Source organism: Gadus morhua, chromosome 15 (assembly GCF_902167405.1).
Source record: "Gadus morhua chromosome 15, gadMor3.0, whole genome shotgun sequence".
Classification (NCBI taxonomy): domain Eukaryota; kingdom Metazoa; phylum Chordata; class Actinopteri; order Gadiformes; family Gadidae; genus Gadus; species Gadus morhua.
Genome location: NC_044062.1, coordinates 3,736,152 through 3,760,743, shown reverse-complemented (window position 1 = coordinate 3,760,743; position 24,592 = coordinate 3,736,152). Strand labels below are relative to the sequence as shown.

The 24,592-nt window shown below is 47.0% G+C and overlaps 1 protein-coding gene across 1 annotated transcript in view; it reads left to right on the top strand.

Annotated features, from left to right (window-relative positions):
- Window positions 1-24,592, top strand: part of eys (eyes shut homolog) — a 130,188-nt gene that overhangs the window by 52,288 nt on the left and 53,308 nt on the right. Inside the window, exons 26-32 of the mRNA XM_030379716.1 lie at window positions 10,792-10,888; window positions 11,515-11,622; window positions 14,342-14,487; window positions 21,574-21,745; window positions 22,460-22,538; window positions 23,069-23,268; window positions 24,348-24,472. Of these exons, the coding sequence (XP_030235576.1) occupies window positions 10,792-10,888; window positions 11,515-11,622; window positions 14,342-14,487; window positions 21,574-21,745; window positions 22,460-22,538; window positions 23,069-23,268; window positions 24,348-24,472 (927 nt within the window). The remainder of the gene's footprint in view (window positions 1-10,791; window positions 10,889-11,514; window positions 11,623-14,341; window positions 14,488-21,573; window positions 21,746-22,459; window positions 22,539-23,068; window positions 23,269-24,347; window positions 24,473-24,592) is intronic.

Below are 24,592 nucleotides of genomic sequence, written 5' to 3'. Positions count from 1 at the left end.
ATGCTAATTAGAATGCGTGCGAACGCAGCTCTCATTTAAGTCTTTTGCCTTAATAAAGTTGATTTAACGGAAAAAAACGCGCCGTAGCTTCACACTAATGAATTGCTTGTAAATTGGATAAACAAAAATGAAAAAAAATAAACTTTAAAAGCCCTAATTTATGCTTTGGTCTGGGAATCCAAAAATGTGCAGTGTATCAGCAACTCAACAGTCTAACCAGCTCAATAAAATACCACTCGATATCCACTTAAATTGGAACTATGGTCGTAACAAACACAAAACCTCCGATAATCCTCCCCTCCGTTCGCAGACCGTGTTTGCCAAGCCTCATCCCAACATGTCATACAGGACCCGGCGTTACGCTAACCCGCGGTAATTAGCAGTAGCTCCTCGGGTCTGCGCCTCGCAGGTGCGTCTGTACAAAGAGCCGCTAACCACCTAATCCTGCTCTCGCTCTACGCCGGGCCGCCGCGCCCGGGGCGAACACACCGGTTACACCAGGCGGAGACGGTCGCACATCCACATGGCAGGGCCGTTTAACAGGGATAATGTGCTAGGTAACGAGCTAACCGCGGCGCTCCCGGGCAGAGCGCGCCGCGGCACTCAGGTAGAGTTGACCTGTAACCCTCGGGGCTTGTTTGCGTTGTTTTTTCGTAGTTTTTGTGTGGCACTGTGACCTGAGGAGCGATGCTGGTTACCTTCCTATTCATGGTTTTGTCGAGGCTTTGTGTGCTTTTCTCTCGTTTGAGAGGTGAGCCACAGCAGGAACAGGAGAGGTTTTAGGAAGAGAGCAGACACTTTGACCGTCTGACTACTCAATTTCTCCCTTCGCTCTCGCACACCTGCTCCTGGGAACGTGCGTATGCATACTGATGAGCCTGCACTCACACACACACACGCACACGTACCTCACACATACTGGTAGGTGCGGGCACACGCTCACTCACACACACACACACACACACAGAATCACACACTGACATACACACAAACATGCACACACACACGCACACGCTCATGCAACACGCACACACATGCACACACACGCGTATATGCGTGCACACACTTACTCACACACAGACACGCACACACACACACATACACGCACACACACAAAATCAGACACTGACACACACACATGCACACACACATGTGCACATGCTCATACACACACACGCCAACACACATACACACAAACACACATACAAATGTGCACACACTCATGCACACACACATACACAACACACACACACACACACATCCTTTCATACATTAAAATCGAAGCCAATAGTTTGTGAAAAAGTGTCACGCCCCCACAATTCTCCATTTCAAAGGCAGAACGTAGTCTCAGTGTAGTTAACAAGCCAAGAGGAAGATTGTTTACTCATCCCTGTCTCCCACATTGATCACTTTATAGCTCAATAAAGAAAAAAAAGTGGCTACTTTGCATCTTAGCATGTTAAGACACATCGCAGGCTTCCCATTATTAATCGAGTAAACACACCACAGCGTTCTGCTTTTAGCTAATGCTGCTATCTGCGCGGAGATGAGACGCCGCCGAGCTGTTATAAATAGAGGGTGAGCTACGGAGGTTTTTTCGCGAGAGAGGGAGATAGAGGGAGAGACGGCGAGGAATGGCACAGCAGACGCCTGCTGCATACATTAGAGTGGAGAGCTGAGCGTGGGCCGGCCCGGCTTCTCTTCACACAAGTGTTGTGACTCACCGTGCGATTATTATGCACGGCGGATCGGAGCTGGATTCGTCGCCGGGGCTCGACAAACACAGAGTCATTACAGCGCGGCCTTACCTCTGTCCTCCACCGCTGAACGCCGCCGTGTTCTTTAGCTCGTTTTTAACGGCTCACTGTTTAGCATACATTGTTTTACAAAACCTTGCTTTTATTCCCCCACAGCCCAGAGGGAATTTTTTTCCTTTGCGTTTTGGTTTTAGTTTTTACTGACCCGCTGCAGTGTTTTCACAGTTGGTTCACTGTTGACGACGCCTTTGAATGGTATAACCTAATTCATTTGGAGTTTGTCGGTAAAGACTTCCAAATCTGGCAACGCATCCCTGCCAAATGAAAGTCCGCCCACTCGCATGTGAACTTGGCCGACGCGGAGCAAACATTACCACGGACATTATTTACGTCATCTGTCAACTTTATAATGTTCTCGGTTTTGCGTGTGTCTGCCTGCACATTTAACCTTTAAGCGAGAAAGACTGCATAGTATTATACCAGACTCAAAATGGATTTTGCGAACATTCACATTTTTTGGTAATTGTCTAATCCAATAATGTTAATCAGTTCATGTTTTGACTGATACTGAGATTATTCATAGTAATAATGATCACTCAGTTTGATTAATAATAATACCGCGGAATTCAAACTGTTTTTTCTGTTAAAAGATATATATCAATATCAATATGTCAGCTAATATTATGGACCAAAAAAGTGATTTGGACAATTTACAAGGGGTTAGTTTGTACTTTATGTATCAAGTATTTCCTATCTGTAATATTAAGCCGTAAGCCTGGTGCGATAGGCAGCGTATAAAACCGACACCGTATGAATACTGAACACTTCTCCCTCCAAGTCGGAATCAGCCCAAACGGCCGACCATTAAAAACCGCTGCGAAAGATGGTTTCATCTTAAAGGCATGAGCCGTCATCTCTGTGCAGCTACTTGCGCTAGAAGGTGAAGGGAAAACCTTGAACCGCAGCCAGCGCCGGAAGCTGAGATCTCCATTCTCTCGCTGGTAGCGCGGACGCGGGAGTCAGGAGGCCCCACTCATCTCGCCCGGCCTGCACAGATGTTCCACTTTACTTCTAATGAGCTGGCCTCCACGGGGGGGCCGGCGCTGATAGAAGAGCAACCAGGAACGGGGGGGGGGGGGGGGGGGGGGGGGGGTCAGCGGTGGGGGTCCTGGTGAGAGGTCAGGGGGGGGCTATTGTCCTACAACCGCCGGAGTAGGAAAACAAACAGCTGGTGACCCACATGTGAGACACCAGCTCGTTTGTTTCCGTTTGTGGGTATTTATATCCTTAGCATGATGCATTATGCACACCGTTATTTAACTATTTTGGCTCAAACGTTTAGAGAAATACGACCACGAAGATGCAATCTTTAACACCCGGGGTCATAAGCACGTCTTGTGTGTTCCCCCACGTGTCTGTGAGTCGAAATGTGGATTTCCGAATGTCAAATGCAGTAAAACAGTCAAAACAAGTAGTATAAGTAGTACAAGTATCCCAATAAAGACGTTGGTGAGTCTTGAGGCTAAACATGTATTTTATTAATAATTCTCGGAACGTTGCCCGCGGTGATCCACCGAAAATAAACAGCGCTAAATAAATAACGGCGATCATTTACTGCAACACGTATGACCAGTGGCATCTGCGGCACGTCATTTGACATGAGTTTCAGTGGCGCTACATCTCTCCGTGTCAGGCGTTCCCGCTTTGTTTGAAAAGGCTATTTCGGGAAGAGGGCAGATGGAGCCGGGTTCTTCTGGACAAGATCTCGGGATTGTAATTCGGTTTTATAATTAGGCAGTTTATCTGCTCTGCCGCGTTCTGTTACCAAAACTCAGCGGTCACCGCTGTTTGCCTGCATGGCATCATACTTTAAGACGAGCGCTGTTCGTTTAGCGCTTTGATATTTGGTAAATGTATTTACTTTCCCCATTGCTTTTACTTCTAATCCACTCCTGATCTAATTAACCGTTTCATGATAAGGAAGCCATTTGTCATGTTTGCCGGAACGCAGAGCGATGGCACCGTCGGGATGCACTCGGTCATGCGTTGTTACATGCGTTATTAGCCACAGATGCTGGTGCGTAACAAACCAATTAACAAATAATACGTTTTTAATCACTGATACGTCCCGGCATTGGCACTTCTACAATGTGTCGATACACAGAGGATGAGCAAACACAGTGAACGGCTGCACAGTAAATTAAAGATATCCCGTGTGCATCCGATAGTTTAATGTGTTGTATGTGTATGTATGAGTAGGGTAGGAGAATTGAGAATTTATATTAAGGCGTTAAAGTGGCCGTCGGTCATTTATGTCTCTAATTGCTGTAATCCGAGAGTAATTTGTTAGAATTGCCGTCGCCATGTCAACACCGGATAAAGCAAAGGGTAGGAGGGGGCAGAAAGGGCATTGGCAATTCTAGGGTTGTTTATTTTTTAAATCGCAGTCTCTTCTGCTCTTTCCTGCCCTCCGTCTCCTCCCAGCTCTCAAATCTCACCGGCAGCACCCTTAGGCAGACACTTTAACCACCGCGACTTACACTGAATCTTAAACAATTCCATCAGGAGCGGAATCGGAGTTCTGGCCTCCCGCTCATTGAAGCCGACGCAGGCCGACTCCTGACGTCTGGGGTCGGAACCCACAACCTCCCGGCTCGCAGTCAAACACATGGATGTGCGTGATGTCTATGTCCACACGCTAGTTATGCGGGGGCTTGAGGCGTGTGTGGGGGGGTCAGCCGACGTGGTTCTCCATACGCAGGGGCGGTGGGGATGTACGGCAGAATGACCGCTGGTGGCAGCTGGTGCACTGGTGGTTCTTCACACCAGTACAGTAGACTGTAGGTACTGCTACTTCTACTATAGCTACTACTTTGGACATACAAACCTCCATAGCGGGGCAATTGTGTATATATACTACTTGTACTATACTAATAGTAGTCATGATGATCAAAGAAATAGTATACAATGCTGTATATTTATATCAGTATGCACGAATAACTAACTGAATTAAAATTCAGTGTGTAATTCGTGATGATATAATCAATGTGGATATACTGAGAAAAGAGCAACAGCTGAAAAGCCTTTTCTGAATTATTTTTCGAGGTCTCTGATTCTATGAAGGCTTGAATTGGTCCGGGAGACCATTGCACAGACGCGCTCCGGCTGAGCAAATCTAACAGCGAAAGCAGAATGGAGGTTGTGAACTGGCCTTTGGACGATCCTGGTCTACGACTACTCGCCTCGGGAGAGTCGCATGCCCGTGTACCAACGATGTGTGTGAGAGATAAATGGTGTTTCACAGATGTTTGTCCAGCCAGCTCTCTTGTAGTATATACGGCTAAAGCATTCAGCGTGTTAGTGTCAACATCGTCGGGTCAGCCCGGGCTCACACTTAAGCCTTTTTCCGGTGACACCGAATGAAAAACATTTGCTTTTGCTGACTTTTTGTCCTGGAATTCCTCTCCACAGTCTCTAGCCTACATTTTGGCAGCCATGAGCAACACACCTACCCTGATGACCACTCTCTTTTGGTCCAAGCGTCTGCTAAACGACTAAGTATGATAGAGAATAATAAGTTGTGGTGCTTTGGATCCTAAAGATGGAAGGACCCACTGGAGCTGTGACATATAGGTGCCCAATTGTATGCCTGTCTCCATAATTATAGTAGGCATTTATAGGTGTCCTGTTATATGCCTGTCTCCATTCCTCCATTCCTCCAGGCATATAGGTCTCTCTCTAACAAGAATTCCTTGAGAACAGAGAACAGGAACGAAGTGGATTAGAGGATGTAGATATTATTTCTGAAATGTATGCAAACCTACATGCCTTGGCTGTTTCCTTTGGTTACACTTTATGTTTGAAGACTGAAAGGGGAATGCTGCAATCATGAAGGAGGATAGATGGATGTAAATGATCCCCCGTCCTCGACACGGTGATGGGAATGTAGAGCTTATTTCACGCCGTTAAACATTCGGTGCTGGTAGGGTCCCGACGTGCACGCGCACGCAGGCAACGGCAGGAGAAGCTTTGGGAAGCCCTGACATAGAGGATGTACGCTCGGTCAAGGTGAGCCGGGAAACGGCGAGGAGGTTAGTGGAGCGAGAGAGCAGAGCTGTGGATCTGGGTGATACTAGCAATGCTGCGGCAACAGTCCGGAGCACATTTAGGACACTCTGGATCAGGCTGAAGACGACAGAGGTGTCCGAATAGATCTTCATTCTGTCTCGCTGACAGCGGGAGAGGGAATGAGAGGAGATGGCTTCACTGGAGGTGTCAAAGCAACGTGTTGGCAGGAGCCTGGGCTATGCTGCTCTGAGATGGGTATTATATGTGTGCATGATAGTACATTATCATGCATTCATCATCATGCAACGTACTCAGACTCAGAAATAGCCACGCTCTGTGTGTCATACTTACATATCAGAGTTATAACCGATGACTAATATAACAAATTGAATACAACTGAAAGAAAATCGTTTCTGCGACATTTACAATTGTAACGACAAAAATAAAAACACATGTGAAGACAGGAACTTGTAGCCAGACACATAACAGGTGTCTGATGGTTTAGTTTTTTTAATTTGATGTTCCACCTGTTACCGTGCCACCTGTACGCGCACACACAGACACACACACAGACACACGCACACGCACACGCACACGCACACACACACACACACACACTGACAAATGAGAGCTCAGCGCAGGTCCAGGCAGGAGCTGTGGCAGGTGAGTCAAGTTGCAGGTTTTAAACCGGCGGTGGCTAGCGGTTGGGGCAGCTGCAGGCGCTGTCTGAGCCAAGTATCTTTTACTGTCACGTAATAGTGCGATATCTTCCCACGTGCGACCGCCGCCCGTGTCACACAGACACACAGAAATCACCGCTCTCTCGCAGCTGTTGCACGCCGCTCGTCAATCAGAGCTAAGCAGCGGCAGAATGGTGTTTTGCCGTGTGTTCAATGCCGGGGTATTTATTCACCTCGCCACCTCCGCAGTACCTTCCCCTGCTGTCTCGCACATGGAACAACTCGGTGCTCCGGGCTGTGTGTGTGTTGTTTCCTTCTCCTCTCGCCATCTGAGACGGTTTTTCATGTGAATGCTGGTGGTGATTTTTATGTGGTAGTTTTTTCAAGAATAACTGATTTCTTCGAACAGCGCTTTCGGAAACGTTGAAACGTCCAGGGTTAAAGGTTACAACTGCGTCCATAAGTGTGACATCATAGTGTGCTGCTGCAAGGTGCAGTCTGTTATCATTAATGTGTTTGGGTTTTTTCTGCGTGCGTTTGTTGAACGACAGCTTCCCCTGTCACGACAGAGGACCTCGCTCTCGGGACACAAACGCGCCCATCGAAAAAAAAGCCAACTCCTCACTCTCAAAACAAAGGACAATCGCTCACGTTTCTTTCCGATCGAAACGCCAATCAAATTTAGCTCAGAACTCACCAGGGGATTGACCCTATCACCACCGCGACCACCCCCACCACCTCCAGCACCACCACCTCCACCCCCACCACCTCCAGCACCACCACCTCCACCCCCACCAACTCCAACCCCACCAACTCCAACCCCACCACCACCACCACCACCACCTCCACCACCACCAACTCCAACCCCACCACCACCACCTCCACCACCACCACCACCACCACCCCCACCAGCACCCCCACCACCACCACCACCACCTCCACCACCATCACCACCTCCACCACCACCAGCACTCCCACCACCACCAACTCCACCACCACCACCACCACCTCCACCATCACCACCATCGCCTCCACCTCCACCACCACCACCTCCACCCCCACCACCACCTCCAGCACCAGCAATCCCACCACCACCACCACCACCACCACCACCACCACCTCCACTACCACCTCTACCACCACCACCACCTCCACCACCACCAGCACCACCACCACCACCACCACCACCTCCACCTCCACCACCACCACCTCCACCTCCACCACCACCACCACCTCCACCTCCACCACCGACACCACCACCTCCACCTCCACCACCACCACCATCACCACGTCCACTCCCACCACCACCTCCACCTCCACCACCAGCACTCCCACCACCACCACCTCCACCATCTCCACCACCACCACCACCTCCACCACCACCTCCACCACCACCACCACCACGTCCACTCCCACCACCTCCACCACCACCACCACCTCCACCACCACCACCTCCACCACCATCACTGCTCCTCTTGCTCCGTTCCCCGGGAGAGACTGCGCGTCAGGAGCAGTGATCACACAGCCTCCCCCGGATGATGGAGTGGGCGTGCGGTGCGTGCGCCCAGGGTATCCCTCCCTCTGTACTCCGTCACGCGGCAGCCTCAAGTCACTGCTTAGTGGCAGAAGATGCATTACGCCACCGCCGCGTTCAAAGTCGTCCTGGAGGGGCGCCCGCAATTTCCGTGAGTGACAGCTCGGCCCGGGCAGAGACGGCGCCGCACCATATTTCACCGCACGCTCTCCGCGGCGTCCTCCGTTGCGCCCGGGTACCGCCCGCCTGTGTCCCCCCCCCCCCCCCCCCCCCTCCATAACAGTCTCTTTTTTCTGTCACTTGAGGAGGGGGTGGACCGGCTGGTACGCAGACATCTTGTTTAATGATGGCAATATGTGATCATCTTTAAAACATAAGCAAAATAAATCTCAAAGTAGTCTCCGTGATTCTTTGTCCGGCGGGCGATTATGGCAGTGGGAAAAAAAACAGGCACCACACACGGTAGGGATATGAAGAGCGGGCCTGTTGTTTTAGTTCTGTCGTCGCTCTATGGGGATGGAAAACGCGTCGCTAACTGTCGCCGTTGCGGATTTGAATGCATGGCGGCAAAGACACCACAGACGCTTGATTACATTTATCACAGCCACACTGATTTTCGGTATAGCAGCACAACTTTCAGTGTGTAATCGCTGTTGCAGTTCTTTATTCAGAAGTTAACGGTAATAAGCGAGGGTTAACAGTTGGGATTTGTTGGTTGACTTTATCATCGATTTGGCTTCGCCAACACAAATCGTTACGCAACTTGACCGGGACTGGACTGTTGCCAAGCAACGCACAAACATTTCCCTGCCCACTAGTTTGCTACTTGGTGTACTTGGTCTACACGGCAACGCAGCCTGGCTACTTTGTATCATGTGCATTTATCGGCATGTCGCCATTTATTATGCAACCAGTGCAATAATAGTCTGCTGACAGTCGCTCTGGTGGGATGTGTAATTCTGATGAGTAACCAGCTGTCGCTCGTTAATGTAGGCTAATTAATGGTTATTAGGAACACCTGTAGAGTCGAGTGATACATGTATAGTCCCAGTGCTGTTATGCGCTATATCAGCACTCATTGAATGCCTCTCGTCCAATGAAATTACTTGGCCAGAAAAAACTATTGTAAACAATTCTAGAATTCTTACTGCTTGTCTCTCAATCTCTGTCTGAGTCTGTGAGCTTCCACAGTGGTGTGGGTTAACACAGAATGCTACATTCCAATCAGTTTAAAAACACCCCCTCTTACAACTCCCCTCACTACTTATGGAAATGCTGCCCTGCACTCAGAATTCAATACTTAAATGCAGCCACTATCTTCACACATAATTCCAACCGGGCGCCTCGGCCTGTAAGTCTGAATATACGCAGTGCCGTGTAAACACAGAATTTAATGTCGATTTGTTGTTTGGTGGGAACTATTTGAGAAAACGACCTAGCCATGGTAGTTTGTATGCACCTACTTGTGTTAGACAAACCAAGGTAAAAAAATTCATGGCTGTTATCCATTTGTTCATCGACAATGCCAACAATTATCCCGTGGTCTCTTAACAACCCTGCCATATCCTTTAAATGTGTTTTTGGTTACGTGGAATACTTGGTCCGCTCCTAACGAAAACAATTTGTAAGTACGGTTCAACAGTAGTGCACTAGCTAACCTTGAAATTGCTCTGAAACATCCTGACAAATTCGAAGGATTGCGTTTGTCGAGAACGGCGGCGTTCATTCAAAACACCCCGATAAGACAAGTTGACAAACATTCACTTGGGATTTTTCGCTCTTTCCTCCCCAACACGACTTCCCAGTGACATTGATGCGTCACATTCATTGGGCTCACCGTCTGCCCGCCAGGCAGTGAGCGAGAGCAGCTTATGGATCAGGCCGTAAAAGGCTAGTCATCCGCACAGCGATCCACCACCAGAGGGGAAACAAACCCGGCGGCGGCAGCCTCCACATGACACGCTCCCAGGCTGCCTGCAACCCAAAGCGCCCGCGCTGATCTACTTAGCCATCCCGCCGCCCCTAACCTCCCTCTAACGAACAAGGGCAAAGAAGCTCTCCGGCTAAGCTGCTCCTTCTTACCCTAACTTAACAAGATGCCCCTCACCACTCCCCCCTCACTTAAACACATACCCCCCCCCCCCCCCCCTGTCACCTCTTGGGCGCACGTGCACGTGCACACGCTCGCGTACACAGGCATGCACACACACACACACACACACACACACACACACACACACACACACACACACACACACAGGCAGGCGTGCACACTCGGACGCAGACATGCACACACACTCACACATAACCACACACTCACACACAGATATGCACTCACACACACGCACACACACGCATGCACTCACACACACACACACACACACCCTCCCCAGCCCTCTTCCAGCCGTGCACCAGACGAATCTGTGTGGCAGTAAAGTATTATTAGACTTCCATCCTCTCGGAGGGAAAACAGTTGAGTGCTGAGAGCGTGGTGGGGGGGGGGGGGGGGGGGGGGGGGGGGACAGAGAGGAGGGGGGGGGGGATGAGATGTGCCACGGGGGTCTGGCTGGTTCCATTAAACCCCCCCGTTCTCCCGGGGTTCGCTGTTATCACGGCGGCTGGCTCTCGGGCGTTCTCCGGCCGCGGTAGGCGTGGCGATGGCGGTCGGAGTGCGGGGGAGGAGGGGGGGGGGGGGGGGGGTTTTGGGGGTCACTGATCCGTGACCGTCTCCATGCGTGTTTTGCCCACCCAGGGTACGAGGGGCTCCGGTGTGAGAGGGACACAGACGAGTGCCGGGCCGTGCCGTGCCGGAACCAGGCCCGCTGTGTGGACGGGGTCAACGGCTACAGGTCACGGCGCCACGCCACCGATCACCGACCCTGCTGGCTCTGTGGAGTCACAACACCACATAATCACCTGGGCCTTGTTTTACATGTTCGCTATTCAAAAGTTATGAATTAGTTGCTAGCCCCACTAACCTCTACCCACTCCTTAATGGCATGTATCCAAATCCACTGTTAATCACTTTGGATTAAAAGCACCTGCTAAATGAGTGAATTATATAAAATAAACTGTTCGTAATTCTTTTGTACGTATTATACATAGGTTAATACCTTCATGTGCCCATGTTTTATGCGGGGATGTTGAATTATCTGTGCACTCTATAACACTGCCTTGGTGTGATATTAAGGTCAAATTATGAACAGTCTTTAAAAAGGGAACTTAATTAGTCTCGTAACGCTGCAGACTCCCTATTATAGCGCAGGGTTTATTCAAACAATTAGAATCTCGCCCGCTTCCCTCCAGGTGAGATCAATACAAATCTGATGTGTAATTAATGTCATTCAATTCCTATTGATCTGTTTTATATCTTTTCCCCTCTCTGTTCCTGTGCCAATAGGAAGCTAATGGATTTTTCATTTTGCATGCAGGAGGAAACGTCAATGGTAACGATTTCCCCATTCTCCTCCCTCAGCTGTGACTGTACGAGCGGCTTCTCGGGCCTTCGCTGTGAGCAAGACGTCAATGAGTGCGCGTCAAACCCCTGCCATAACGCTGGCGTCTGCCGAAACCTCGTCAACAGGTTGGTGTGAACACAGTTATTAAGAAGTTGACGAGTTGACGTCTCCATGTATTTTGGTATGTATAAAGATATATAAAAGGAAATGCGTACAATACAATACATTACAATGCACCATGCAATACACACACCCCACACATATATATATATGTGGGATGTGTGTCTGGGTGTGTGTGGGTGTGTGTGGGTGTTTTGTGTGTGTGTAGTCTACACAGAGAAAGAGAGAGATAAATACAACGGTATCTACAAACGACACTAGTACCCGTCATCAGGCCCAACTGTAAAACGAAGGCGTTGCTGTGGCTGGAATCAAAAGGCAAACACTTTGAGGGACAGGCACCCCCCCCCCCCCCTCCCAAGAGTGGTGACGCTCTTCTGGTGCGTGTGTTCCAGATAATACAACAAGCCTCTATTTATTCCTGACACATATAAGCTGCGATAACCAAAGACAGGAGGAGGAGGGATAGGGAGACCGAGAGAGGGAGAGAGGGAGGGAGAGGGAGGGAGAGAGAGGGAGGGAGAGAGAGAGAGAGCGTGCGAGAGCAGCAGGAACACATCATGTATCTAGATTGGGCGCACTCCAGTGGAGCCTCTCTCTGCTGTGCTTAATGGGGGCCCGGGGGCCCCCTTGGCTTAGCCGGACAGATGGGTAGGGAACTCCCAGGGCCAATTTAAGTCCTAAATGGTTTCGTCTCCAGTTTGTCTCCCGTCATGACTCCGCTCCCATGCGACCCCGAAACCTTCTCGGAGCGCTCCTCTCGTTGTAGGGTCCTTGGAGTTCACATCAGGTGTGTTTGAACCCCCCCCCCCCCCCCCCTCTCCCCTCTCTCCTGACTACCTAGTCTCCCTGCACCTCCCCAGCGTTAGCCTTCCCTGTCGCGGTGAGCCACGGGCCACCACTGCCGCGGCGTGCAACTGAGCCCTGGGTAGAACCGCGCGGAGGCTGATCCCCTTCCCCTCGGTAAGCCTGGTTCCAGGGGAGGCTAGCCTAGCGGGATGGCTATGCATGCCATGCCACGCGATGAGGATTAAAAGTCGTGGCTAGGATCCGCACCAGTATTTTAGGTCAATTTGTTTATTTTGATTAAATGCGTGATTCGAACATTGTGAAGTAGCTTTTTTCATATGTTTCTTGTGTTGTTTTGATTTTCTTTTTTGTATGCCAGAAAAACTTTGATTTCATCCGTTTGAATTATATAATAATTCATAATGCTTTTATTAAAAAATGAAATGAATAAAACGTCAAATAACAACTATCAGAGAAATCAATACACAGCTTTTGAATGAGGATACAGTGCGATCACCAAGTTAGTGTGATTAAATTATGTAATAAAATATTTCTAATACTAAAAACAACAATTTCGCAAGCAGCAGCTGGCGAATGTGGCCTAACTTATTGCTGTAGGGCAAAATAAAAACTAAAAAATTAAATATAACAAAATTTGTTTGCACAACAAAATGCTTGATTCCAGAGTTAGCTGATTGACTCAAATATTTATTGTCTCTTCCTATACATTTGCGGTGGTCCAAAATGTAATTGACAATACCCTTGCTCTTATATTAAAATTGATAAAGGTTATCGCAAAAGCAATCGAGGCGTAACACACATCCTTTCAAATTATCTGTGTTATATGATGAATTAATTTATCAATCAATAGATTTTCGTTGATTAATGAATGATGAATGCCTGCTTAAATGATCATATACATAAAACTAAGAAACAAACAAATACAGCAATCATTTCATTTATTTTATCATAAACTTTCCACACCTGCTTTTTGCAGGTGTTGTGTTGTGGCGGACAGGAGATATAGGTGTTTGTAGAGGCTGTATGTGGAATGCAAAAGGTTTCCTCCTTGATCATTTATGGGACGTTTCCCTGCTCTTTTGTGGGGTTGGAGGGGTAGACTAGGGAGACTGTAACCTTGATTAAGGGCTACACAAACGCGTTTTACTTCTCTGGACTTGTACCGTCGAAATGAACTCATGGACCAAATTGTACAGGAGTGTTCCTCTCAGAGTCGATGATAGTAAAGATTGCATCAGATCAATTGCATTACTATAAAAGCAAGTCGTGTTGAGAAAACGAACGGGTCCAAATTGTAAAAGAAGGGCTAGATTTGATCCAGAGGAGGCTTTTACAAGCTGCTTTAGTGTGATAGAGATCCAGTAGGCAGCGTAGACAATTCATTTGATGTCAAGCACGTCAGAAGGCTCCCTGTTTACACGTCTATGTCTCATAATTCATGTCGGCCCCCCTTAAGTGAGATGTACAATTCAAGGGGATGACGAGGACACCTCTGCAATTGTCACTTTGCACCGTGCCTTGAAAACATATCTCATTCCACACCTCTCTCTGCTCTGTTTTTACAGGCATTGCACCGCTTCTAGTTGGACTGTTGAAAGACTCTCTCTCTCTCTCTCTCTCTCTCTCGCTCTCGCTCTCGCTCTATCATTCATGGTGGATCAAGATATTGTTAATTAAAACAATTGGGTTTTAATTGTAAAAAAAATACAAACAAATTGCTCTCCCTGTAGGTTCTTGTCGGAACAAGAATATGTTAATAAAAACTATTTGCTTGATTCAAAAAAATTAAATACAAATCTCTCTCTCTTGCTTTAGGGTCCTGTTGGGTGAAGATAATGTAAATGCAGACATTTATTTAAGTATATAAATGTTAAAACCAACCTCCCTCTCTCTCTCTCTCTCTCCCCCGGATAGGTTTGACTGTGTGTGTCCCCGAGGCTACTTCGGCACGCTGTGTGACCTGGACGTGGACGAGTGTGTGGCTTCACCTTGCCTGCACGAGGGCATCTGTATCAACAAGCCGGGGGGCTTTGAGTGTGTCTGTCTCCCTGGATACTCAGGTAGATCGCCTCGCCTCCCCTCCCCTCCCCTCCCTCCTCCTCCTCCCCCTCCTCCTCCTCCTCCCCTCGTGGCCCCTGGGTGACACGGAGATCAATAGCAGCAGTCCAAAGCTTATCGTGACGGGGCCACGGCTCCATAGAGAGCCACCTCTGACATCGATGGTTGCCTTTAATTAGCACCCCGCGCCGTGCCAGATTCAGCCGCTGATGCCGCTGCGGCTGCCGCTGCCGCCGCCGCCGCCGCCGCCGTTGGGGGAATTTAGCCACCGATAAATCCACGTCAACATGTTGTTGTTTTTTTATCAGATGAAAAGTTATCAACGTCTCTGTTACCTTCTGGGGCCCCTGCCCACTGCTCTCTTTAGTCTGGGCGCCGCTATTGTTGTTACGACTTCAATCTATTTGTCTTGTTTTGCCATCGAGACAGATATTGAGCATTTTTATGGTGCGCGTCTGTCGGGTTGTGTGTTTGTCTGCAGGTCTTTGGGAGTGCCGTTGATTCTGTCGCCGTGCGTGTGTGTGTGTGTGGATCTTTTGAGCGTTTTTCTGTGTGTGTATGTGTGTGTGTGTCCGTGCGTGCTGGAGTGCGTGCGTGAGCGCTAAACCCGATTCCTGTCAGGTTGGGGGAAGATTAATTTCATTTGTCTTCCCCACTGTATCATCAATTTATCCTTCCCCGGTAGAAAAAAGAGGAGGGAAATCTCTGAGGTATTGCTACTCTGGAGAGCAGAGCCTGACACGTATGGCCCAATTCCCACCGTTGCAGCTTTTATTATTAGGCCTACGCACAGAATAGTACAAGTCATTACTTTCTCCGTTGCTCTAAGCTCGTCTGAGGAAACAGGGTTTCCCAAGAGAGTAGGGGCCGCGAGGATATATGTTCTGGATCGGCGCAAACCAACTGGAACTCATGCGAAATATTTGTTCAGCTCTAACATGTCGTGTACAACAGCATCACTGCTCGTTTTTTTTCTTTTTTCACAAGCTCAAAAGAGAGACAAATGCATGTGCACTAAGTTATTGTTGTTGTTGTTGTTGTGGTTATTGTGTCGGATGAGAGAGAGAGAGAGAGAGAGAGAGAGAGAGAGAACACGAAGGAGCTTGTCTGAAATGGTTTGATGTTCTTTGGTCTGCTGGCAAATTACCTGTCACCCCATAATTTATCTCAAAGTGATTTTTTGCAAATACATTAAACCATGTTATTCTATTTTCGGTGCCATGGGCGAAATCTCTTCCCATCACGGAGATACTGTAACTCACTGTGTCAACTTAATGCGCTTATCAAACACATTCACACACTTATTTGCTTCATCTATCCAGGAAGCTAGCGCTCTTAGCATATGGGATGCCAAATCTCATTTTGAGTGCGTGACGCTGATGCAGCTGGCTAATAAATTGCTCGAGCGCAATGCCCAGGTGCCTTTATTGATGTGATGAAGCCATAATGACGTTTCCAACGCAACCATCTTTTTTCCTGAGAAATAGCAGGTTATAGAGAGGAAATTATACATGCACGAGGCAGTTCTTTTGCAGGGATTTTATAATTCAATAAAATGTTTTTTTGTTATTATTATTGACACAATAGCTGAACTAAAATATTAATTATTTTAGTTCAATCGTTGATAAGAAGAGGTTCCTTTTTGCAAAACGATCATGTCATTTTGTGTTGTTTTATGGGTGAATGTGTGTTTGTGTGTGTGTGTGTTTTTGTGTTTGTGTGTGTGTGTTTTTCTATGTTTGTATGTATGTGTGTGTGTGTGTGTGTTTGTATCTCTGTATGTGTGTGAGTGTATGTGGGTTTGTGTCAGGCATGTGCATATGTTTGTGCGTTTGTGTGCGCATTTGTATGTGTGTGCCCGTGTATCTGCGTGTGTGTGTGCGTGCGTGTGCGTGCGTGCGTGCGTGCGTGCGTGCGTGCGTGCGTGCGTGCGTGCGTGCGTGTGTGTGTATGTGTGTGTGTGTGTGAGACCCGACATTGGATTCTTGTCCTAGCCAGGATGTCCTTCTTGCTTGGTGTGCCCATAATGTCCTGGGATGGTCTCCAGACTCCTGTGAAGAGGATTAAGTGGTCTGAAGGAAATAAATGAATATCAACTTGGAATCATTCTTCTTCTTCATTCCATTGGAGAAGATAGTTATTATTTACATTTTTCATTATGTATGTATCTAAAAAAATGAACATTTTTTATTATTATTTGCATCATTACTTTTGATCTCTGTATGTTACATAATAGCTCATAGAATTTGGAAAAAATATTATTCAACTGTTACATTACTGTTACAGTGGCATCTATTTTTCACCGTTATAGTAATGGTCATAGACAGCAGTTTAGCTTTTGGAACTTAATTTGGGTTTGTAAGTTAACCCTTCCTTTCCGAGGCCCCGGTTATGCGGTGTAACGTTTTATTATGTAACCTCATAAAGGAGGAGCTATGTTCTGAAGAAAGCCCAGAAGTCATTACTCGGACATGATTAATGGATGCTCTTGTTTAAATAAATCATAGCGTAAGCACACGATTCGTCACCTTCTGTTTTCCCTTCTTCACCCATCATTTAGGAGATGCTTCCCTTGAGTGATAGTACAGTGAAATCAGCACATTGTTTCAGATGAGACCGTCAGCAAATCATTGTTTGGCGAACTGCATCACCCCTCACCCCCCCCCCCCCCCCCTCCCTCACCCGTCCCTTCCCTTAATGTCATTCACTTTCCGGTGCCCGGTAAATTACATTTCTGTCAAACGACTGTTAATGAAAAATTATTTTTACTAAACATCATCTCAATGCAGGCACATAAAGAAACTCCAACATGTCAGCTCCAGCAAGGACTGAATGGACATTTGTCTCCATGTGAACAGGGGGGGGGGGGGGGGGAGCGACGGTAGTGCTTGTGTATGCACTCTCTCCCCATTGATTTTAATACCACTATCGGTCAATCGCTGCAAAAACAAAAATTCTCTATTTACTCCGGGGCTGGAAAAGAACATACCCGGAAAAAAAATAAAACTGTATACCGCACCAGGTGAAATATAAGGGCCTGTTATTCACCAGAAGGATTTTCTCCGTCTTAACGAAACGGTTGAAACCGTCCTGGAGTGAAGACGTAAACCCTCGGGCGCTCTCGCGGGGAACGTTGGTTCCACCGGTGATCGTTATTTGGAGTCCGCTCCTCAGAGATCAGCTTTATTGCAAATTGTTTGACCGTTGACTGTTGACGCCGCTGAACCCTTAGAATACAAATGTCTTTTCTGCATCTTGTTAACAACATCTACTTTGGCAGAACTAATGCTGCTGGCGGGACGCATCATCCTAATTCCCCCGACTTGTGTTCCGCTGGGGGTTGAGTAGGCTCTTACCCCGCCCTCACGTCATTGGTTTCCATGCCACCGTTTTGAAGCAGTTGATTTGCCTTCTATGGGCGGCGCCATGTTGTTGTTTTTTTAAGTATTTTGCAACCCGCAGCGGAAACCATCCATGTTTGGCAAATTGAGGACGGGAATGGAGTGGCAATCTGGCCGGTCTATGACCCAAACCAGGGCCGGAGTGGGACTCATTTTCAGCCCTGGAGTTTCATGCCTCAGACCGGCCCCCTTTTGATCACAACCTATCATATTTAAATAATGTAATTATAACTTTACATGTTAAGCATACAATAGCGCACTGTTCTCTAAAGCCTTGTAATTCCGTGTATTTTTTCTATAATAATTCCAATTCAGTGGAAGTAATGGTTGCTTCACAATGGGGATTTATTTCAACATGAGTGCACATCTCCACCATTATTCTTTGCAAAACATGTCCTTTTCAACATAATTATAAAAAGAATAAATAAAATATGACATATTAAATTTGAAGTTAGTTAGATAGTTTTAAACTTCAACAGACACCGGACTTCAAGTGACTTAACGTTTGTCAATTGAGTAGGTCCAGACTCTCTGTGCAAATGAAATGAAGTAAGAGTCTGGTAGGACCAGGCTAGGTCTACACAATACTCTTCATTATACTAATTCTAATAACATTCACTTAATGAGCAATCCTACCTGCACACTCTAGACCTGTGGGCTCATGGCTGGTGCTAGGTGATGCATCTTGTATCTGAGGGGCTACAAGACAAAGTTTATGGCCAGTTATGTGGCGTCGCATCATAATATTATTTATATTATGTAACGTTAGGTTAGACAGGCTATATGTTGCAACGCCACGCAATTCATTGACTTGATAGGCTAATTAATTCACTGGAACGGTACAGGTAAAGTTGCATTTTGTTCAACATCTTTTCTTACCCGTTTCATTGTTTTCATTGGTCGTTTCAGGCCGCGAGCACGTTTGATTGAAAAGGCTGCCGATTTTTGCACATTTGGCTGCATGTGTCTCCAGGGCTTTTCACTTTTTAATCCTCGCTTTTTCTGCGCCACCCTTGCTCTTTTTGTTTTCCATTTTGCATTATTATTTTTCTTGCACTTCTGGGGTTGGAGCTAGGCTACAAACACCACTGAAAGTGTGCGGTGTGCACGGACGTTACGTCAGGCTTCAAAACAGGCATCAAACAGACCACCAACTCCCTGATATGATGACAGATGACAAAAGAAAAGAGCTGCAAGTGGAGACTGCTCAGCGACAGCGGGAACAGCATACACGTGATACCCACTCAGTGCCATGACTGAACACCGGCACAAAATAAATAAAAATAATAATTGAACACCGGCCCTCGCGGCCCAAAAGTCAGACCGGCCCACCGGGAATTGTCCCGGTCTTCCCGATTAGCCACTCCGGGCCTGACCCAAACTCATTATTATTCAATCCGCAGTAACTTTTTTATTAAATAAAAGGGTCAAACGGGACCTCTCCAGATACATAATATGATAGAGATACAGATCCTTGCCGAACAAAAGAAAAAAAAAAATTGTCATAGTATTATATATAAAATTCTCCCATTGACTTTATCCAACCTCCCTGAACCCGCAAGGCCTTCAGAGGAACTACCCGTTACTCACATAGTGCAAGGGCTTCACCATTAGGTTCATGCCTTAAAGGAGCATTTTACCGGTGGAGGCATGAATATGTATTGAAATTGGGTCCTATGTGTAGTCGAATAATAAAAAATATATCAATTTTGGTGCCGTCTTGACCGAGAAAAGGCAGAAAGTGACTTTTTGGCGCTTGTGGATTAAAGACAACAACTCCCACCATGCACAGCTGAGCTGGCCACTCCCGCTGATCTAGATCTCCGCCTTTCGGACACCTCGCTGTTCCATCTACCAAGCTGATACCGCAAGACTGCTTGAAAATCATTTCACACAACATTCTAGTGAAGAGTATTAGTTGGTGAACTCAGTGAATTAGTCCTCGTTTGTATTTCTTATGAAATGGTGAACTTTTGCATGGTGCCATCTTGTTTGTCAGATCCAGTACCTTCCGCCATTGTACTTCAGTTTTATCAACAGCCTCTGTTAGCTTAGCTTCAGACGCTGTGGATGTTAGTTTCTGCTGGTGAAGTCCCACCCACTGGCACTGCTCTAATAGGTCTGTAGCGTCAGTGCTTGTAGTCTTACGAGAATCTTCCCCTCTTAAACTTCCTATTTACTTCTACGCAAAAATCGTCATATTGCGTCATCTTAAACAGGAAGTGTTGGAGATCGATACGGATCTCTCCAGTCTCACCAGAAAATAAGGTAATGATGCTCGACCATTCAAAAATATGAGTGGGTTTCTAACGATACAAAGCTTAATGGAAATGGGTGAAGTTTCCCTTTAACCTCAACAAGGGGTTAAAGGGACCTTACCTCAACCAAAACAAATGAATCATAATCCTTGACTTAAAGAGAGACTGTTGCCCTAGGCTATTTTCTTATATTTATATAATGTATATCATATCTATTTTTAAGTGCTGCTACATACATGTGTGTTGCATCATAGTTATTCACCGAAAGGGACTCTTAACTATATCCCCTTAACCTGCCTAACCATTTCCAATTTATCCGCCTGAATCCAACCATTTAATTCAACGGAACCACCTCCAAGATCATAGCTACCATTTCCTTCAACTTGACCATGTCCGAGCAAACAGCTCAGAGGTTTTTCATCCCTCCCTAATAACATAACGACCGATTTTCCTTTCAAATGAAATGTCCCCACCACCACCTGAGAGACAAACCCCATGCTACCACTGCTCGCTGAGCTTTCCGCCCCATTTGCAGAATCCCTTTCCCCGCAAAAGGTTTTACATTAACAACTTCGAAAACAGCCGATTTAGAAAGAAACGTGTCAACCTAACTACTGCTCATGATGTCTTTTAATGGGCACAAGTACCTCTGCTGGCCAGCGTTCATTAGAGCCTGCTTCGTTATTCAACCCCTATGGGCGCCGCCCGGCTGTGAATGTTACTCGTCTTGTTGTCCAAATCAATGTCATTTTGTGCCTTGTTGTTGCGCTACCTCTTTCTCGTAGCGATGTAGAGCAGGTCAGCCTTCATCATCGTTAGTGTCGCGGTGTCTTTACCAACCGCCGCATGGACGTTAAAGTCCACGCAGGGAAATTGCCTAGTGATTGTTTCACAATTTGTCGGTTCGAACTGAATTGATTACAGCTTACGCTCGGGGGGGGGGGGGGGGGGGGGGGGGAAGATGGACTCCGGCTTCCAACCTGGCAACGCTGCCGTCCATACCCTTAACTCCGACACTCTGATAAACCCGGCGCTCTGACACCTGACTGTGTGCGTCCGTAGCTCGTGTTTCCCTTCCTCGGGAAAAGGGCTGATGATGGTTCCACGTCGACGTAACGCCAGGAACACGCACACGCTTCGACGCAGTGCTGAACCTGTACTGGTCCTGTGTCAGGTTTCAGTGAGCGGACCAATCACAGCCCTTGCAGCTGCGTCGCCTCGACGGGAGGTTAACATTTTTTGGAGGCCCACGTCAGGCCCTTGCGGTGAACGCAAGGAGGGTCCGCAAGGACGTAATGGCTCCGTAAAACCCCCTTGCGTTGCGTCGACGTGGGACCATAATCAGCCCTTAACTCAATCATGTCACAGCTGTTACCGGGCAGCTGCTCTGCTGTGGATCAACGCTCTGCTCCAACGTCTCCTTCCCCAGGAACCTGGTGCGAGCACAACGTTGACGAGTGTGCCTCGGACCCGTGCCGGAACGCGGGCAGGTGTGTGGACGCGGCCGGTCGATACCTCTGCGTGTGCGCAGACGGCTTCACGGGCGTTCACTGTGAGACGGACGTCGACGAGTGCTCTCCCACGCCGTGTCTCCACGGGAGGTACGAACGCGCTCCGTCTTCATTAAAGATAGAGCTGCTTCAAATGGCATGGAGAATGTCATGGAATTAATGGAATTACACTGCTTTCCATCTGTTTGGTCGTGTGTGTGTGTGTGAGTGTGTGTGTGTGTGTGTGTGCGTGTGTGTGTGTGTGTGATTATAGTCATTGAAAAATAGGCTAAAAGGCTTTTAGTAGGACGTGTGTTCAGTTTTATTTGTGTTCTTTTGCGTCCACACATACAGGTGAGAAAAAGGCTAAAAGGCTTTTACTATGACGTGTGTTCAGTTTTATGTGTCTACTTTTGTGTCCACACATACAAGTGGTGAAGCTGTTTGTATTTAGGCCTCCCATGAAATACCAGTGTATGAGCCTCTCACAAAGAGCCGTTTCAAAGGAATACGTCACCAACAACGTCAGGGTGGGTTCATTAATGCCTACCCCCCTTCCTGCATGTACGCAAGCTCCAACGTGTTATCCGGTCCCCTTCGTCACAATCAATAGAAATAAATACAAAAAACGAATATAAAGTTTTGACCTTTCTAATACACTCACTGTGATTCGGGATGGGGGTCACAATCAACAACAGCGTTTAAATGTCAGTTACCTCCGGCTGGTGTATTCCTTTGAAAGGTAAATGTAAAAAGAAAATAGCGTTTGGGACAATGTACCGCTGCAAATTGTGACGAAATGTGAATGGCTGTTATTTTCTGCAGTTGTACGGACGCCATCAACGACTTCCTGTGCCACTGTGACCCAGGGTGGAGCGGCGAGCGTTGTGAACTGAACACCGATGTGCGTCGAGCCTACAGTTTAAATAGCTGATGCCGTTTAGCTTAGCACCTCTGGCGTAATTGTGTGTTATCTGGGTGGCCTTTGATATCACAAACTCCATTGATTTTTCGTTCCCCGAGATAAGTCAATGAACCAGCGTGATCATGTAGGCATTGTACAAATACCTGATTAAAAGAAATTGCTCAGCCTAATGCCTAATTGATTTGGCGCCCAGCATAGCCCTGGCTGGACTTAAGAGATAAAAAAACATTGAGTTGCTTGGAGATCCCCCCTCCTATACCCCAAGCATTCTCTAGAATAAATAATCTTGATTGTCCTCCCTTTAATCACCAGCTATTCGGTCTGATCTTTTTAATGTCGATCAGGCTTTCCTCTAATGATTTTTAAAAAATAGAGATATTATCATTTAGTTTAAAGAGTTTGTGAGGTTTTTGGTGGTGGGAAACACTTTATTCCCTCGAGGCTGCCGTGCATTTCTCAGGATAGCATGTGATGTTTGCGTACTAGTTTTGTTTCTGTTTCGTTCACAGGAGTGCACCTCGAGCCCGTGTTTGAACGGAGGTTCGTGTGTGGATCTCCTTAATAAGTACGCGTGTCTCTGTCTGGACGGCTTCACTGGGAGGAACTGTGAGGCCGACGTGGACGTGTGCAGCCAAGCCTCTTTCGGGGTCTCCCTGTGCTTTAACGGGGCTACTTGCGTGGATGGCAGAGGATCAAATTTCACATGCAGGTTGGTTTCATGTGTGGCGCTGTCAACCATATCAAGCTCGGTTGATGGACAGCACTAATCTATTTATTGCTCGGTTTGACAGATGTGTTTTTTTATGAATGACTCATTTAAAACTTTCTTAATCCAACCGGCTGTTCACCGATCCTCGGCATTAAAATGAAACAACATTTAAATAATGTTTGTAACTGTAATTAAAATAATATATAATTTAATAAGAATTGAACTCAGGGAATTTATATCAACTTCATAAGGGTTATTTTTCTGTTGGCCTCGTTTGAAGCAGAAATAATTAATGTCAACACATGGTCGGGGAGAATTGTGGCAAGTTATGACAAAAAATATGAAATATTGAAGTCTTCAACACGGTTCCTTCAGCTGTTTGTGTCAGAATGCAAAGTGTGTTACTCTTATTAACAATTTAATAACATCTGGTATGCTGTCCATCATCCACGACACCCTGATAAACCATGCTAGGTGCTTTAGCCCGGTTAACCATGAGGCAGACGGCTACAAGTGAACCATCTCTTTTTAATTGCTAACATGTGCTCTATGTGAGGGATGAAGTGTATCTAAGTACAAGGTGGGAGTGGAGTAGATATGGCGCAGAGCCGCAGACGTTCCCTAGGCGTTCTCACAGTTAATTACACTGTCCCACCTTTAGCATGTACTACGCTAGCGTCGTGTGTGCGCCATTCTTCCTTCACCTACACTGGCTTAACTCTCTCTAGGAACATGTATATAAAGCCGAGCCGCGGTCTGTTCACATGCTGATTCATTTGGACTTTCGGTGCCTACTGTTTACGCGATAATCTGTTAATTGTGTCTTCTAAATGTAAACACTATATCCCCTCACACGTGTTTTTGTGTGAGGCGGGAACCCCGATCTCCAGGAATAACTCGTAGGCGTATTTTCATGGATCTCACGCTTCAAAGCGCATCAGCACTCTTTGGCAACATCCATCATTTACTTGTATAGGCAGTGTACGGGATTATCACGAATAGATATATATAATTTTGTTTTTATTATTATTATTTATAACGTGAACCTTACGATCTAATCCTATTGGTCCCTGTCTCAGGTGCCCACCAGGCTTTATGGGGGATTTCTGCGAGGTGGATGTTAACGAATGCTGCTCATCCCCCTGCCTCCATGCCGCCATTTGCCAGGATCTTATTAATGGCTACATCTGCCACTGCAGGCCAGGTTAGTCAGTGGGGACTCTGTCTCTCTCATTCTCTCTTTCACTCGCTTTCTCTCTCTCTCTCTCTCTCTCTCTCTCAATCCCTCTTTCTCTCACTTCGTCTTCATCCCCTCGCTCTCTCT